Below are 18,452 nucleotides of genomic sequence, written 5' to 3' on the forward strand. Positions count from 1 at the left end.
CTTTGAGTGTAAGTCAGTGAAACACACGACGTAACCTCAGTTTTACGACTCTTCTGCCAAGGTATTGATTAAAGCTTTAGAGTGCGAGTCAAGAGTCCAGGTTGTTTAAATCTTTCCCCACTGCAGTCTCTCTCCTTCCACACCAATGCCAGTGCAAATATGAACTGTAAATTGAATTTATAACTGCCATGGGAGAATAAAATGAAGGAATTTGTATCATAATTACATGAGTACGCTATCGCCAAAGGTCAAGAACGTAAGTAAAGCGTGGCTCTAATATTGGTTGCCAGGCCTTCTCCTCTCACCTCTTTGTCTCTCTGTGTAGTTCTAGTCTTTTACCACCGTCCACTGAACCTTCTAGTCTGTGGCCTGCTGTACTTTTCTTCCCATAAAGAGTTAGGTTAGAGAGGTTTGTGGATTGTTGATGTTGGAACATGGCTGGACTCTAAAAGGAGAATGGGGCCAGCTGACGAAGAGCAATTCTGGCCACTGCTAGGGTTACACCAGAAAATTGTGTGACCGTCGTGTGGTGAATGTTCGAGTAAGCTAACCTCAGTTGTCTTAGTTTTCACATCCCGCCACCTCCCCCTTTTAAACATTGAAGTAATTGAAACTCTTTTTAAGGCATATGTCAAATATAATCCACTATAATCAATTTTCTCAGTCTAAATATGAGAATCTCAAACTACACAAGCACAAATGTTAATAAATGTAAATAAAATGCACAGAGCAACAACCGCAGTTGTGATGATGGTTCAGCCAGGATACAATGATGGCTGTACCATCATCACAACTGAGGTTGTGTTGGTGTGTTCTCACAGTGTGGAAGGTTTTCAATCATAGAAGCATTGCACTGGGTTTTGATTAGAATATAATTTTTCATACAGTCCTGTTGTTAACAATACAAGCAACCAATATTATACTTTGAGGTATTAAATCCACAAACATTCTCCAAAATAATGCAAGGTACAGGTACCAAGGACATTGTCATATTTGACAGTAGTTTGAAAGCCTTTGAAGCCACAATATTAGTAAATACAATTAAAGCTCCAGTATCAATCTACTGTTTAGTGCTGGAGAGTTAGCATATAGTGAGTTTATCAGAGCTTTTTAGCAGGAAAATGCTACCTGCCACAAATGCTGATCTGGGCAGTGAGAGTGAACCAAAACATTAAAGCCACCGGCCATAAAACCAAAACAAAAAGGTGAAAAACACTAAAATGTTCTTTGGCTGAGGGGAACTGCAGAGTGGGGTGATAATTATCTGGGTTTGTATGAGAGACCCCTATTGAGAGACCCCTATCACATTACACATAATCAACTGATCCATTGTTGAAACACAGAAAATTAACAGTGTAGCTTTAAGAACATTTTTTAATACATGCTGAACTGTTTGCTCCACTTCTCTAAAATGAGGTCAATGAAAAAAACCCATCAACATTGATTCCTTTCTTTTTTTGTCATCAGAATTCAAAGCCAATGACTAAGCTCATTGACTGAGTCACATGAAATTTGTAAGTTTCTAGTCTTGACTCACTGTAATTTCTATGTAAGTCAAGAGAGAAGTGTCTGCAGTTGTTTTTACTTCTCTGTTCTAATTCAGGACAGAAGCAGGACAAATGCACGAAGGGTTTACCACTCTGTGCGCTGGCAAAGCTACAGAGCCCCTTATATTTTGCTAAGCTGTACTGGGATCTAGAAAAGAAGAATGTGGCCTCGGATAGGGATCGTAAAAAGAGCTAATGCATGGCAGGCTTCTTATGGTCTGTGTGCATATACAGTACACACACACACACACACACGTGTATGCATACACGTGTTTCTTGTTTTTGACGCAAGTAACGTGATATAAGATGCACGTGGTTGCCACTTCGTGTGAAATATAAGCACTTTTCCTTGAGACAGAGTTAAAAGAAGATTTCTGAGAACAGATGAAATCCTAAAGTCGTTAAAAAAAGGCACTTACTTCCCAACTTCATCGATGACAGGAGCTGGACACAGTAAAAATGTGTTTTCTACACCGGCTGGCTTTTCATCTAGAAGACAAATTTAAAAAAAAATTGATAAAAGTACATTCCTCCTAAAGTACACTCTTTGGGTGACTATTTTACTATGTATAACTATAGATAGTACACAGAAAGATACTCGTGGAAGGGTGCCAGCTGGAGTTTGATCAATATGGACTTTTTTTTGTGCCAGTACTTTGCACATTTAAATTTGACCATGTCCCTTCCATAAGTATCATGAAATTTCCAAAGGAGAAAACACAGGTTCATGCACTGACAAAAAAGACTGAAAATGACCCCATAACACTGGGAAAAACCCTGTCACAGATCAAGGGGGTTTCCATTAAAAGGAAAGAGCAACCAAAGTGTAGGTCTACTTACTGACTGTATTGGTATCATTGATCTTAAAGCTGCAGAGCACCTGGTCGATGTTCCTGGCATGGAGAAAACCGTTCCCCCTCACCACCACTTGGAAAGACTCTGGTTACACAACACATACATTTTCACATTAAGACTTTGCCAAACAAAATGACATTTGATACTACATTGTACATGAAGCTTGTTTTCATGTCATACTACACAGTTGCTGTGGGGGTACTTGAACTCTGAAGTGTGAACTTTGAAGTGTTTCCACAAGCAGTTCGGTTTATTTGTTCAGATGAGAATGGTGTTTTTTTTAACTCTGGTATCGCCAAATATAATGGATCCGAGCTGTGTGAAAATATGAGCCTCTATATGAGTCCTGTAATCAAATAACTGTGGTGTGGTTCGTTAGAAGTGAGAACATGATTGTGTCAGTTACTAAAATGCAAAGACAACAAGAGAGAAAAGAGAAAGTCTCTAATCTCTAATCTGGCATGGTAACAGGTTGTTAGAACTTGCTACTTGTGAGTCATGTGACCTTTATTTATGAGCCCTGACTTGCCAATACAGTAATTGAGCAGTGAGAATCTGAATTAACTAAATACAAAAATACAACAAAGTCAGCTTTTCAATTCTCTAACTGAGCGGCTCAGCAGATGAGTTGTAATATCTGTACATTTACTTCAATAGTTACTATGTCACCTACAATACAGGAAAAATACTGTTATGAATGAGATTGAAACTGCAGGACTGAAATAAATGGTACTGACTGGCCTGCAGCTACAGTGAGCACTATTTAGTTTCAGGTCAAATACTTTTCTTCTTTAGGGGATAAAGCAATTCGCTGCTTAATAAAAGGCAAAAGCAGATGTGAAAAACAGTAAAAGTTGTTCTGCTTTTGCCAAAAGTTTTTAATCAACTCATGCTTTTATCTATTCATATTTGCTTTTTAATGTCCATTTAATGTTGCTTTAACTGTCATAATCTTTCTCTTGGCAGGACACTAAAGAATGTTGTCTACTACTAGGTTTCAGCTGCAGCCAATCTTACCACCGTCTCTCTCTCTCACGGTCAATCCTTTTAATAAGACCCTGTAATATTATTCTCACTGAGTATTCTGCCCCTGTAGATTTCCTGTAAGTGACCTGGATGCCCATGTATGATTGTTTTTCAGCCTGGGATTGTCATTACTGAAGTGTGTCACGGTGCAGGCCTGTGGAGGATCCAGTAATGAAATTAACATAGTTCAAGGAATGATGGGAGACTGGCATCGTTGTAGATGACTCAGGAGGGACCCTGAGCAGTTTGTGTGTGTGTGTGTGTGTGTGTGTGTGTGTGTGTGTGTGTGTGTATGAGCGTGTGTGTTCCCAGCTCCCCACCTCCTGCACACACACTGGAGGGCTCAGCTGCCAAAATCTCAATGCAGGATTTCTTGATGATCTAGAGGGGAAAAGAAGAGAAATATACAACAGTTGTTACATGCACTCCTGCTCTGTTGGTATCATTTGACAAGCAGGTATTTCAAAATTTAATATAATAATAGTGCCAAGCTCTATAAAAAGTTCTAGGGCTGTCTGAGAATGAAGTCATTTCCTCATTCATATTGTATCACTGTGTGTCTCACCCTTGAAAAGTTTCTTCCTCTTCCAGTGCTCATTTGCAACACTATGCTATCATCAGCTATTCAAATCAAATTGACTGTGTGCATGTTACTTCCAAGGCCAAGGCCCATATCATTAACTAAGTAGGTTACATTAGTGAGTGGAGTAACAGGTTATGTTAAAAAAAGACTGTAGTGATTCCCATCTGTGTTCCTGGACGCTATCAGAGTTTATGGTAACATTAGTGGCTCCATTCTGTTCTTTGAATGTGGGGAGGTTTACACTCCAGCAACCCCAACCAATGTTATATGAGATAAGGTCACTTTTTGGTCAGTTCCCTTTTTTTTGTAATGTTAAAAGTAAAAAAATACTGTTTGAAAATACAAACAAGTATGTACTGACTAATGGAGCAAACCTTAGCATACTTAGCTAACTAGCTACAGCTGCTAAAATCTGCAAAAAAACAGCCATTTCAGCTGGCAAAATCAACGGCAGTCAGGTAGTAATGAAAAGCCTGCTTTTGTCTACATCTGTCTGAAATCAGCGACCTATTTTTTAAAAAATTTCTGGGAATTTCAAGTGGTAAATCTGCCACTGTTATTATTGTTAACTGCTGTGTGAGAATGGAAAGCTTGACAGCCGTAGCGTCAGTAAGGGGGGCAGGACTTGGAGGATTATATGACAGAAAAAGAATGAACCATTTAACATTAACAAACTGGTGAAAATATGCCCTCCTTTCACCTTTGTTGGCTGTGAAACTGGGCAATTCTGCCTGCACTGTATCTCTCAATATGTGAGTGTGTTTCATGAAACCTGTATGCACAAAGAGTTACAGTTCTGCCTGCTGCATGGCAAAAATAAAGAGCAAGGTCTGTCTGAGTTGAAACTTTAACTAAAACAGTGAGAGACGGCAGTAAGTCATCACTTTGAGCTCTAACATTGTGAAAGTTGCTTCCTACTGTACCATGTAACTCACATTGAAGGAGTAAAAAGGAAATGTATTAAGAGACAGATTCAAGATAAATACACAAATGTGGATGTCTGCTATCCTGTTTGTGAGATTCAGCCACAGGAACGCTTCCATGCACAGACAAGATTTTATTTACCGAATCGATGACTCCCCGGAGGGCGTGGAAGCCGCCCAGGACAGGAAACACATGCTCGATGGTGTCTGCAATGGTGGCCAGCTATAATGGAAAGGAGAAGGAGGACACAGATGTGAATGCAAGAAAGAAGGGAAGAAGAATTAATTAACACAGGATGGTTATTCTGTAAATGTGTTTAAAGAGGAACCTCCAACATTCAGAGATGAATAACACTGAAGGGTTTGATATTTCGTAAAAAGCCAAATTTAGTCTCTACTGTCCTGGTGTGACACAATTTCAGACAGTGTAAACAGGAAGTATGAACTCCACAAAGGGCTATAAACATGCACTTCAAACAGGAGAATGGGTCTATTTACGTCAGTAAAATGGGGTTTGAACTAAACTGGAGTGAGAACATGTCTTATTATAAAGTGGCGACCAGCCGTCGTGAGAAAACAATATCAGTCATATTAAATACAGGAACCTGAATCATCCTCATCATAATGTCGAGTATTAGTCAAGTTACAGATAGGTACTCAAGAGGCAACTGGATTGGTTCTCAGGAAATTTAAAATTATGGGTTTGCCAAATTGCGCAGGGGCCACCGAATACACACTATGCAAAAATGCAGTTAACAGCATTTTGGATGTTGCAACTTTATATTCCTCTGCACATATGGTACTTTATACTGTATTCTGGGAATTCTTTTTTATTTCAAACCAGATATATAACATGTATGGAATATAAGTGTAAACCTGTCAAATAGATTATACATTTATTACCCTGGCATTACCTGTGTCTCATTGAAGTCTTTCACACCGACACAGTACACAATAGCTCCAAGAGACCTGGCTCTCTCTGCCTGTTGGAAGATAAAGGTAATAAATTGATTACTTCCAGAAAAGTTCCAGTCAAGCAGTGTGAGTATTCCAGCCTCCAGAGCAGCCCTGTCACTTGAGCTGTGAGCGTTGCTACCTCTTGCTGTGCAGTGATAAGCTGATGTTCCTGCAGCTCCCCATCTGTCAGTGCAATAATCACGCTGGCCGTGCCTGGAAAATACAAAGAGCCATGCTATAACCTCAGGGTAATTCAACTCAGCTTTAAGATAAGAATGAGTCATTCACTGCTTACCAAAGTTCTCCTGGTATATCTGCTCATTCGCCTTCAAAAAAGAAGACAATTTCATGGTCAGAATTTCCAGAAAAACCAGAGTTGCTGATTTAAACAACTAATTCAACAGTCTTTGATTTGCTCTTGGCCAAAAACTTTGATTCAAGTGTAAAAAACCAGAACATATTATTCCAAAGGCTTACCCTCTGCAATCCAAGGTGCATGAAGGTGTCTCCACCCGGAATCTCTCTTTTTAGAGCATTCAGCCCCTTTCTGATGTCCACTCTGCATACAGGAAACATAGCAAAGTGGGTTTGGACAAAGACTCATGTAAACTTGTCATTGTGGAAACTGATACATCTCCTTGTCATTACAATGACCCCTCTGTTGACTTGGGAAGTGTTTTGATTTGTTTTCATATTTGAGTGTGATGCCTCTCAATGAATTAATCCAATATGATGATCCCAGTGCAGATAGATGATTTAAAACAAGTTTACTTTTATCATCTTCTACAAAGAGCAAAAACATTTGATTTTTATGCAGTAACAGTTACATGGTGACAGGCTGATTTTCAGCTGAATTTCAATATAGAGAACATCTGCTTTCACTTTGCTGTAATGGTTTGAGTTAAGTTTGCAGCTGATTGTTTCTTTTGCGTGAGAGCTTTCAGGACTAGAATGACATCTGTTTATAAAGTGAGGTCATCGCAGTCAGTTGCTGAATTGCATTAATCAGCAGATATCAGTATCTGCCTTCATTTAACCTACCTGTTCTCAGTCAGTTTCATGATGGTGGATGCTCTGGAGGAGAATGTTATAAAAGACATCCTCAGCATGGGACTGGAACAGAAAAAAAGAGAAAAAACCCATCATCATACCTATAATTAATCTGTCCACACAGCTAGCCAGTTTGGTTTGTGGAATATACAATGTGGAAATCCCACAGAATAACCAGTGACTAATGATACTGCATGTGGTAAATATGGTAACTGCAAGACGAAATTCAACAGAATCTGGCTGATGATTGAAAATATCTCGCCTTGCACAACAATTACAACCACAGATTCAGTAGACAATAGTTTTATTATGTGAACTGCACTTAGTCACAGTAATAGCAAGATGTATTGCGACATGATCAATTCTTCAGAAACATGTAGTAACTGGCAGTAACCCATCATGTGCTTTCCTGTCATGCAGCATTTAGTTCATCAAAGTAAGGGCCATTATACTTGAACAATGAATATCTCATTGAGGACAAACTACTTCATTTCCTTTGAGGTTCCTCCAACAGTCTGTGTAGGAATTGTTTCTTGAATGCAGCCCATTACCAAACACTCTAAGACACATGGGACATATGTGACACTGTGCAGGATATGAGCTCTCTGTGCGTGACAGTGATTTAGATGTCAGTGTTCAAATTAAGTAACTGATCCTCAGATGTGGAAATGTTTGTTATTTTTGTTCATTGATAAAAAACTATATTTAGAAAGTAATAACATGCATGTCAACATGCACACATGCACAACAATTTGAAGTAAAAAATGTGTTGCTTGTGAGAGAAAGTAGGTTAATGCAGATTTGCGCTGTTTGGAACTTTCTCATGTTTGTTTAAAACTGCAATTTTGACGAGGGTCTGTTCTTTGCAATGGCTGAACCACACAGCACAGGTGTTGTTGTGGTTTTCAAGCAGTACAGATAAAACAATACCACCCATGAGCTGAAGGACAGATGTGGTCATTGTTTGAAATATTGCATTTTACTGCACACTTATTTTAGAGCTACATTGTTGCATTGTATCTATGAAGAGGGAAGTATTTAGAAAGTCAATATTCAATAAACTCTAGCCAGGGCTGAATTTTCTTTCCCAGTACACCCTGGTGAAGTCTCAGTTTTTTATACCTTTTGACTGTGTGATATTGGTACATCAAGATATTTACAACTCATACAGCATGACATACACACCGTAGAGTTGTTACTAAAATACTAAAACTGTGGCTGATTAATAATAAACCGTGGCGGTCTATTTATGCATCAATTATGGGCTGTAAGCCACTGATACCATGAGCCATAATAGCCCATGGTGTGTTATATCGGTTTGCTTCATCCATCCTGGATTTAAAAATGTTTCTACAACATAAAGAGGCTACACTTGATTAATGCACTTTGTGCACTGCTTCTTCAGTTTATTATTAGGGGCAATCATGTTGGAGTAGAGTACTGCAAGATTTGAAAATCATTTTAATGTAATAACAAGAGAACCATCTTTCATTTGTTTTTCAAGCTCCATAAAATATTTCTAGAATGTTCCTATAATGGCCATAAAGACCTATTTTACTTACAACACTGACATACATTTTTCCTATAATAACAATGAATTTTATTGTTTGCACTGATTTATAACATATCATATTTGAGTAATATCTGGGGAGAATGATCTGAACTGGGACACTGTCAGCTGCAGTGATGCAATGGTTTTGTCAGTCTTGTCCATTTAAAGCCTCCATCTCTTTGTCCTCCTCTTCCACTCAAGTCACATACATAGGCCTTCCAGCCTGTAGTTATTGCTGCTAAGCTCACTGCAACCAGACATCAGCTCAGTTCCTGTAGAGACTGATTGAAACATCAGCCTGGATGCTGAGTGACTTAACACATGGTCAGTTGTAGCGCAAGGGAAATATTTTATTTTACTTCACCGTGGTGACTGCTGTGTGTGTTTCTCTTTAGGGATCCGCATCTTGGGGCTCCAGGAAGTCAAGTACAAAAGGCAACAAGACTGTTTAGTATCTACAGACCTATAGTTGTGAAACTTTTCCAGTGTTACAGTATATAGTCCACTTGAACTGTTTGGGAGAAACCTTTGCAATACATTACATACATTACATTACCAGTGGCTGTAGTGTGGTAGTGGTACATTGCAGTACTTGCATGTTTACATATATGTATTTCTGAATAGTCTCTTACCTTTTAAATTTCTCAGCCAAATTCTCCACAAAGTAGTAGATCTCCTCCCAATGATTCTTCACACTGCCAGACCTAAGAGACAGAAACAGGGAACACCAATGAAATAATCCAAATAAAACAGAAATTATGCCTTAAAAAGTCTTCTTCAGCGTGTTTGTGGGTACACCAACTTCCCTGTAACATCTTGAGTAGCGTCATGAGCTTAAAATAAAAGTTATGAACCCACATACAGTGACTGAAATACTTTCTTCCAAGTACACAATAAAAACAGGAGGAAGTGCTTCTGTTAGCATAAAAGCAGTGTAGCACATGGGCGTTATTAGCATGGTTGGAGGATAACATAGCTTGAGTGACTAGCAGTTGTAAAATATGTTTTCTGTATGTATCTGTGTGTTAAGAATGATTTGTTCAGCAAGAACTCAAAGAAATGCTTAAGCTATCTATCAGACACACACTAACCTCCATATGGTAGAGCATTCAAACAAGAAAAATACAGCGGTGCCAGCCAAAATCAACAGGGGATAAAATCGTTAGCACCATGACATGAAGAACAAGCTGTATGTTGGGCAAAACACAACTCCTTATCTTGTTACAGTAACTTTACTATCTATCGCAAGTATCTGTAAAAAAGAGGCTTTTTTTCTTAAAATATGAGTAAAATTACTTTCATTGCATAGCTGTTGTCTATAGCTAGCATGCTAATTATCTCTCTTACTAACAGCAGATAGATAGCTAAACTTGGAGGAAAGGATTTAAAGTGTAAATTTTGTAGGAACATGAACCTTCTCGTTTATGTAACGTGAATGCTGTTAGACGAATAACTCAAAACAATTAGCCAGCTCAATTCATTAGGGAGCCAGTGAGTGTACTGGTGAGATTAAAGGAGCTACTGTTGTGGTCTGGTGTGTAATTTAGCACCCTCCTGCATCCTGAATGAGTGCCTGAAGGCTGAGGAAATGGGTCCTGGTCTCCCCAGGGGAACTGCCATAAAACTGGACTGTTATTAAAAAAACACTCCCCATGGAGATACCTTCATTTCCTCTGGGCAGACTGTGTGCGTGTCAGTGTGCGTCTATGTGTATTTGTGGCAATTTTATTAAGTGCGAGCATTAAGGAAAAGGGCACGATGTGACCAGTCAGCGGGTCATCCGTTAGCTAACGGGTGAGCCAGAGAGATGACACATGGGAAATGAGCTAATTGACTGTGGTAAAACTGGAGGCCTGTTTAGAGGATGAAGCTTACTTAGAATAATGTGCCAAGCAGACTGAATGTTATTCTAGGTGCCGACTAACTGATGTAACGGTATTAGACACACGGGAACTGGCCAGGATTGATTATGTTGCAGTTTCTCTTTGTATGGGAGAGAATGTCAACACGGTTTATTTCCCACAGGGATCGGTGGGGTTTTAAGTTACCAAACTGCTTTAATTTAGTAATAAATCTAGTCCACTGAGAAGGGCTTTTTTTCTGCAAAATTTGAATTTATGAATGGGACTTTTTTTAGATCTATTCTAAAAAAAGTCACTTTAACAAATGACTAAATATAATTTTATAAGTTGACATACAATTCAGAAATGACCTCAAGTCATGATTTAGGAGGCTTGTATATTCAACACTACATTAAATTGGCAAATTTTGCTTTAAAAATATCGTCAGTTTTACATCTCTTCTGTACAAAGTCAGCAAGATTAAACAGTGTAGCAGTGGGAGTAAACAGGAACCAGACTAAACAGTGACTCTGTTATCCTAGTTTACGTTTGAGTTGCATTAGTTCCCAGCACACAGGAGATTCAAAAGTCTGCTTGAGAATCATGGCCAGACATAATAAATAAACTTTTTCTTGCACATGGGCCTTTCATACCTTTGGCTGAGAGTTTTTTTTAGATAAATGAAAATTATTTACAGAGACAAGAAAGGGGATGAGAAAACATTTGTTCAATAAATGGGATTACTATGATCGTGATTTATTTTTTGTAGAATGATTCTGGTTATTTGATGTTCTTAAAGATACAATGCCTGAGCTTTATTCTCTTCTACAATTATAGTTATTTTGGATAACAGCACCAGCAACATGGCCAAAACTTAAAATGGAAATGAATTGTGACTCATGTTATTCATCTGCAATTGAGTGTCACTGAGGTTTTACCCCATAGTGTTTTTGTATTATATTTTGGCAGCGGAGGGGTAATTATTTGGCCAGGCTGGGAGAGAGACAAAGCCAGGGAATACCAGGGACTTTCCCATCATGCCTCAGTCTTTGATGGCTCTCTATTCTGCCAAACCGGACTCCTGATCTGTATTAAATGCTCTTTGGTAGGTCTAACATTGAGCAGACAAGCTTTTCTACTCAAAATGCTTATATAAAATCTGAAGAGGTTAATAGAGTTGTTGATCAGTGATTACTTTTGCAGATGCAGATATTTCTGGCTTTCAAAACTCAAAACAAACAAAAACTCAGTAGCTACAGCCTTTTCAAGGAGAACCAGCATGAGCAACAGTAGCCGTCATAGATGAAAAGAGAGCCAGCTCATACTTCATCAACGGAAAATCCAAGGAAAAACAAACAGAGTGATTGCTTAAAAGAAGGCGATCTGCTAAAGGAAACGCAACTGAGCATAGGCAAGACGGAGCACTAACACTACCATGGCTAGAGGATCAGGTTTGGGTTCCCTCTCAGGCCACCCATGCTGGAAATATATACTCCAAATACAATAAAAGCATCCACAGTAACATAAATGCATTATGTAAGTTTCAATGTTTTCACTCATTTAGTCTAAATGGGGACACAAATGCTGGTCAACTAAATATTCAACCTAAGCATTTTCTCTGGGATGTTGTTGTTCTGATGACACATCTTGTTCCTCCACATCAAGGATTCACATTCTCGTGGGGCTGACTGTGCAAAGAAAGAGGACAAGACCTTACAAGATAAACAAAATCCTCCCAAAATCAAAAAAGCTTGAGGTGGAGGAGGAGAGGTGTTTAGTTTGGATGTTCAACAAAATGTGCAGCGCAAACAGAAATAGTCACACAAGGATTGCGCACACACAGAGAGAGAAAGCCTCTGACCCGAATGAACGGCAGGAGCCAATTCCTTGTGCAGATTTTTCCATTACAGCAACAGAGGAAGGGAAAAAAAGAGTATAAAGTCTGGTGAAACTTTCCCATTTTCCTGCAGCAAACAGTCATGTAGAGGTGTAGGGATCATTTTTGAGTATTTATTTAACATCAGGGTGAATCTGAGGACTCCTGCGTTTGGTTTTCAACTGCTTATCTTTATTTCTGAACCACAATTGCTCTTGTTTGTCTTGGAACAGGTCTATTGTCTGAGGTGGCTGCAGTCGTGGGACCGAGGCCTAGCTTGCAGTTTCACTCACCTGTCCAAACAGCGTTGGGAAAGGAAGTGGGCCATTTTATTCTATGACTCTTGATTAAACAATTTTATTCAGAGCGTTTTTCCCCCTCAATCCTTTGATCTAATTTTAATGGTCTGAGTTAAGCCCTGAAGCGGTTTGAGGTTTGGAAACAGAAAACAAAGGTTTTGAGAGGTAAGGGGCGTTAAAATTTGCCGACAAAGTGATTGAGCCCAACATCAGTTTGAAGTTATGTCATAGCAAATCGTCAAAGCCGGGCGACAGTGTTTTCTCGATTGGACAGATTCTCTGAGCAAGATGAGGAGCATGTGTCTGGCCATCTGCCACCTGAGAGCGCAGGGAAAAAGAAACAAAAGAAAGAAAGAGGAAGGAAAAAGCAAGGGAAAGATGAAGAGCCTTATCTGTGAGACTACATTCAATTCAACTGACAGAGTGAGATAATGTGAACAATCTGTTGGCTCTGTCACAAGATGTGTCTGCCAGAGGAAATATGGCAATGATTTGATGAAAACTTCAACTGCAAGGCCAAGATATTCTCCAACCTGCTTCAGTCTGCTTCAGCCGACACAGCTGGCAAACAAGTAAAAACAGCCCGCAGCAGCAACACTGCCAGACAGCCAAAGCGAGGCACAAGAGGGTCTGCAAACCATCGATGTGTGTGGTTCACTTATTTTAAAGGCATATTGATCAAATTCAGAACACATACAAGCAAGCAAAGGATTGAAAGCCAAAACAAGAAAAAGTATAGGAGAGCACAGAATCATTCAGGCAGTGAGCATAACATGGAGAACAGTGCGGTAGGCAGTTGATACAACAACACATTAGCTGACGCAATCATGAGACGATGGGGAAAACATCCGTTGAGTCAGTGATGTCAAAAGGACCTAAAGGATATAATCCAGCAAACAAGGTTACGTCAGGCAGATGAGGACAGACAAAGCCAGCCAGAGATTATGCTTTTGTAACAAAGATGTATTCAGAGAAATTGAAAAACTGTGAAAATTGAAAACATTCCAAATCTAGGAAGCTCTAACTTTAAAGGCCGCCTTAGCCAAGGAATTTTTTCCTACTCTTGTCATTGATCTGGTTTATCTGTCTTTAGCATTTTTCTGAATTATGAAGTTCTGATAGTGGAGATACCATGATATCATGAAGGAGTTTGCATATTAATCAAGTATCATGGAATTTAATAAGATTTTCTCAGCTAAAAATGTCAAGGGAGTATGGGAGTAGCTAGGTTTATTGTCCAGGATTAGGGTTATCAGTTTTATCACTGGCATGAATAATAAAACTAGAAAGCTACGCAAACTGCAGTTTATATTGAAAAAAAGCCCTCCACTGATTGAGTTGAGACTGTGTGTCCACTACTGAACCACTGCTGCAGCTATAAGAAGACTCCAGAAAGGTCAAGCTTTAGTTCTCGAGTCTAATCTGGAGAGTATTTGTGCTTCCTTAGATTGGTCCTCTCGCAGCCACTTGTACACTGATTTTATATCAATCCTAATTACTAAGTTTTTGGATGTTTATAATACAGTATATATCACCTGTAGATAGATCTACATATCACCTTATATTTTAAAGAAACTGTGACCATTATTTTCCAATTCTGGTCCTCTCTGCCTACATTTATCTCAGTCATCCAGGTAGTAATTCCAAACAAAGGTTAGAACCATCCACACTAGGAAGGACAAAGTGCCTGTCATCCCATAGTCTGTCAATGAGTCTGTCCTAAAAAAGTCTTTGGCGAATCCTTTCTGAAATGAGCCAAGGTTTCCAACTGTCTTTTCTAAAGGAACCTGTTGGAAACCTCTTTGCGATTATACCTCCAGATAATAGATGATCCTTTGAAATCCAAGAGGATTTGAGACGATTCACAATGTGCACCGTCTCTTCCAACATGTCTAAATACTCAACATTTAGAAGTACTCACAGTGCTCTGCTGCTAAATCAATATATCAATAAATGAGGAACACTGAGGAGCACAGAGTACAAAGAGAGGTAATATGCATCATTACTGTTCAGCGATACTAAGCAGACCCTGTCAAGAGGAAGCAGGAATTTGCTAGATGTCCCCCACGGGTCCAAGAAGATCTGAAGAATAAAAACATCTTCAATCATCTTTAATATTGCTTTTTTCTGCTGACTGGATGAAATTGTTATGGCTGTGTGTTTGGTGGGGAAAAAACTAAGTTCAGCTGGAGGTGGGAAAAGGATGTTGAGGACAAAATAACAGTCAGACAGAGACAAAAAGCAGAGTAGATAAATAGCAACAGTAGCAAGAGGAAGAAAAACAAGCAGAGACACTGAAAGGGTATACCACAGAATATACATCAACCAGGCAGAACAGTCATTAAAGGACCATACAATGACAGTGTGTTTCCAAATATTAGACTAGGTCCTAAATTACAAGTAATGTGTACTTTATATGCTGATCATTTTCAAATACAGGCTAATGAGTTATAGTGTTGTGGATGTTCTTTTTCCAACTTTTCAGACATCCATTGGATTCCATTTATTTCCATAAAGTATGTAAATCAATTTGCAGCTAGTAGCTTGAAAGTAGCTTGAACTGTGCATCACATTGTGATCTTACATAATAGTGAAGAAAATCTGAATGAATGTTTGCAAATGTTACATTATTGTTGCTTGCTAATACAGTTTAAGTGAAGATTGACTGACAAAGTTGCATTGCATTTCCTCCCAATGGTACTGTACTGTAACTTTGACAACAAAGAATGCAAACTTCATGTTCACTGTAATGGATTACAAAACTCAAGCAAGTTTCTCACTCAAGGAAGCATCTGCTAAATGATTGTCATATAAAACAAGACAAAGAGTCTATAGCTATACTAGTGGCTCTCTGGAGCATTACACAGTGGTGCTTTGAGCTTGTTTGAGCTGTTAACATGCTGACATTTAGGAGGCAATGTTTAGTTTAGTGTGTCAGACAGCTAACGTTTGATAATTGTAGCACTAAACACAAAGTACAGCTTATGGGTTGAGATATTGTTGATATTTGAACCAAAGTGTTGGACTGACTGACCAACTGACTAACACTGTCATCCCTAGGGCCACGCTACTAGCATGGTTAAAAGACTGCTTGGAATAGTAGAAGGCACACATCCACATTTTAAAACACAGCAGCAAGGTTTGCAAAATGGTTAGTAATAAGTAAGTGATTTGCAGTAAATTGTCTAAAACATACAAAACTACTGGTATGGGCCTTTTCCAACTCACTTATCATTGGATGCGTGACAAAAGAGTGGCTGTTAAAAACATCTGCCACTCTAAATGCGTTTAGTATCACAAATATCTTACTTTATTTTTACACAATTTGAATGAATGAGTTCCTTAAGATCTTTAATGTGCTGGAGATGAGATTCCTTTAGAGTAGAACCTTAAGGTGCCTATCAGATGTTTCAAATAAGGCTGATTAGGGGTCCTACAGAGGCCATTTTGGATCTCAGGGAACTGTTGACTGTGCCTGCAATTCTGTAACTCTACCAAAGGAAATTACAGCTGAAATGTTTGTTTGGCTGATATTAAGGCTTTGACAATTTGCTTTTTCTTCTTTCCTTAGTCCAGTCTCAGCTACCCGAGAAGCACTTCTCTCCCATAGGACAATGGGATGACGGCATGTGGGAAAAAGCTGCATCAGTCTGTGGGCTTAGTGATTCTCAGCTTTGTTCTCACGGTTCAAAGTGTTGAAGAGGGAAAAATAAAATTTAAAAAAACCCTAACTGCACTAAGGAGGCTGTCTGCCATTCCAGCTGGGCCTACCCACACCACCCCAGCCTGCAGCCAATGATGGTGCTCCAATTTAACTGACTGGGCACAAGGATTTGTTTGTTTAAAACCACTAACCTACTTTTACAGCCATTGCTGAAGTTGAAGTCTTTACTGCGTGATTGCTGAGCTAATGCTGCATGTCTATTCCAAAACCGAGAGGAATTGTTTGGAAAAAGCTATTGGATAACTAGCTGGTGGAGAGGCATTTGAGATGTGTTTCCAAAAGATACAGATTTTTCTAATTCTGTCTCTATCTTACCATCTAAGAATGTACTTTGTAATGCACTTTTTTCTGTAAACTGAGCCAGAGTCATACATCAAATATTACCAGGAGGTTTGGATTAGTTTGAGTGGCATTTATCCACTTCCTCTTGTCTTGTTTTCGTCCCTCAGTGCTAGAGGGCCTTTAGGCAGCATGATAACATTTAACAAGACATTTTATCCTGTTAAAAAAACCCAAAGCAACACACTGCAGGAGACAAAATGACAAAACACAGAGTCATTCCACAGTTAGAACGTATTCCACAGCTAGACATTTTGAAAATATTTATGGACTACAGCTGCAGTTTGGGTTTTCCACTGCTTTGCCTGGTTCCAGGCAGCATGTTCCAACGCCCAACTTGAGCATCAACTTGCAACTACATCATCAACAACAATAAAAACATTTAGCAGCCATGATTAGCATTCTCCAAATTTTAAACAAGATGAAAAAATAGCTGTAATATGGTCAGGACTTACAAGAGAGAGATCAATAGTATTAATAGCATCACAGAACTGATTTTAGGCAAGTTTGTCTCTAGATCTTACAACAACAATACCGCAGTAAGAGTAAGTAGGGCAATGAAGAGTGTGGAGTCAAGGGGTAATGTGAGTCTATTGGTAAGAAGAGAGAGATGCATGGAAATCCAGTGGAAAGAATGGCAGAAAAGCTACAACTTGTAAGGTGTCATGATCATATTAATAAAATACAACTACATTTTGAGGCTATGTCATTATGTTTCATTATATTTGTCACATGTTTGACATCATGGGATTTACACTTATTTGTTTCTGACCCAGAGAGAGAGAAGAGAATATCAATACCACACTAATTTCCGTCCTCTAAATATGATGCTACAGCCAGCGGCTGGTTACCTTAGCTTAGCCTGAGGGCTGGAATCAGGGGTTAACAAAAGGTTACAAAAGCTGCCTACTAGAACCTCTGAATCTCACTCATTAACACTTTATTTCTCTTCTTTATCTGTACAAAAACGAAAGTGTAAGATATGACAAGTAGTGGTTTTAAGAGTGTTCATGTGCCATTAAACTATTCCTTTAACTTTTACATGTGTTTGCTGATACCCATAATTCAACAGTGACAGCAATACTGTCAGATTATCATGTGTAAGATGTGCTGCAGCATATTAATATGCACTTTATTGCCAAATCATTCAAATCCAGATGGTAGCAGTAAGTATGCAGCAAGAGGGGAACATAAACACAGCATTTGGCCTATAGGTAAATTCCTTTATCTACCATATGAACACACCCAAAACCATTCCTGCGCTGTGCTGCATATAAAACAGCAGGCTGTGGCCCAGCTGCTCTAAATCAGCAAATATACATCCTAGTATGCACACATGCAGCAATATGAGGCTTAAGTTATACACTGTATGCTCACAGAACTTATTTTAAGGCTTACAGTTTCATAATTTGACAGCTAAAGCAAGCAAAGCTCCTAAAAATTTTGTGCATAATTTCAAATATGCCAAAAAGCCCTCAATTATGCAGCCTTCATGTCCATGGAGTTCTGGGTGGAAGACTAAATCAGAGACTGGCTAATGTTTGTTGCATTATTTTTGATGCCAGGGTCAGTCTCTTGGTCAGTTGGTTGGTCTGTCTGTCGATCCATGACTTTGGTTCAGACTGAAATATTTAAACAACTATTGGATGGACTGCCATGAAATTTGGTATAGACATCCATAGTCCCCAGAGGATGAATCCTACTTACTCTGGTGATTCCCTGACCTCTCCTCTAACATCACCATGAGTTTGACATCTGTAGTTTGGAGTGAAATGTATAGACAACTATTGGATGGACTGCCATGAAATTGCATAAAGACATTCATCCCTCCCTAAACTTTGGTGTCCCATCTAGTACCATAGTCAGGTAACAATTTGAAC

At 39.0% G+C, this 18,452-nt stretch overlaps 1 protein-coding gene across 4 annotated transcripts in view; it reads right to left on the bottom strand.

Moving 5' to 3' along the window:
* Positions 1–18,452, bottom strand: part of antxr1c (ANTXR cell adhesion molecule 1c) — a 42,462-nt gene that overhangs the window by 19,308 nt on the left and 4,702 nt on the right. For 2 of the 4 annotated variants that reach the window (XR_006092883.1, XM_042397465.1), the window contains exons 2-11: positions 9,126–9,197; positions 6,933–7,004; positions 6,369–6,450; positions 6,187–6,217; positions 6,031–6,104; positions 5,849–5,917; positions 5,077–5,157; positions 3,749–3,809; positions 2,388–2,486; positions 1,967–2,036 (exon numbers count right to left, since the gene is read on the bottom strand). Coding sequence is in view for 3 of the 4 variants with exons in the window: in XM_042397465.1 (XP_042253399.1) it covers positions 1,967–2,036; positions 2,388–2,486; positions 3,749–3,809; positions 5,077–5,157; positions 5,849–5,917; positions 6,031–6,104; positions 6,187–6,217; positions 6,369–6,450; positions 6,933–7,004; positions 9,126–9,197 (711 nt within the window). In the remaining variant the exon portion in view is untranslated. Of the gene's footprint in view, positions 1–1,966; positions 2,037–2,387; positions 2,487–3,748; positions 3,810–5,076; positions 5,158–5,848; positions 5,918–6,030; positions 6,105–6,186; positions 6,218–6,368; positions 6,451–6,932; positions 7,005–9,125; positions 9,198–9,584; positions 10,091–10,155; positions 10,194–18,452 lie in introns of those variants that run through there. The other 2 variants (XM_042397467.1, XM_042397466.1) reach the window with 2 other exon arrangements.

Source organism: Thunnus maccoyii, chromosome 20, assembly GCF_910596095.1.
Source record: "Thunnus maccoyii chromosome 20, fThuMac1.1, whole genome shotgun sequence".
Classification (NCBI taxonomy): Eukaryota; Metazoa; Chordata; class Actinopteri; order Scombriformes; family Scombridae; genus Thunnus; species Thunnus maccoyii.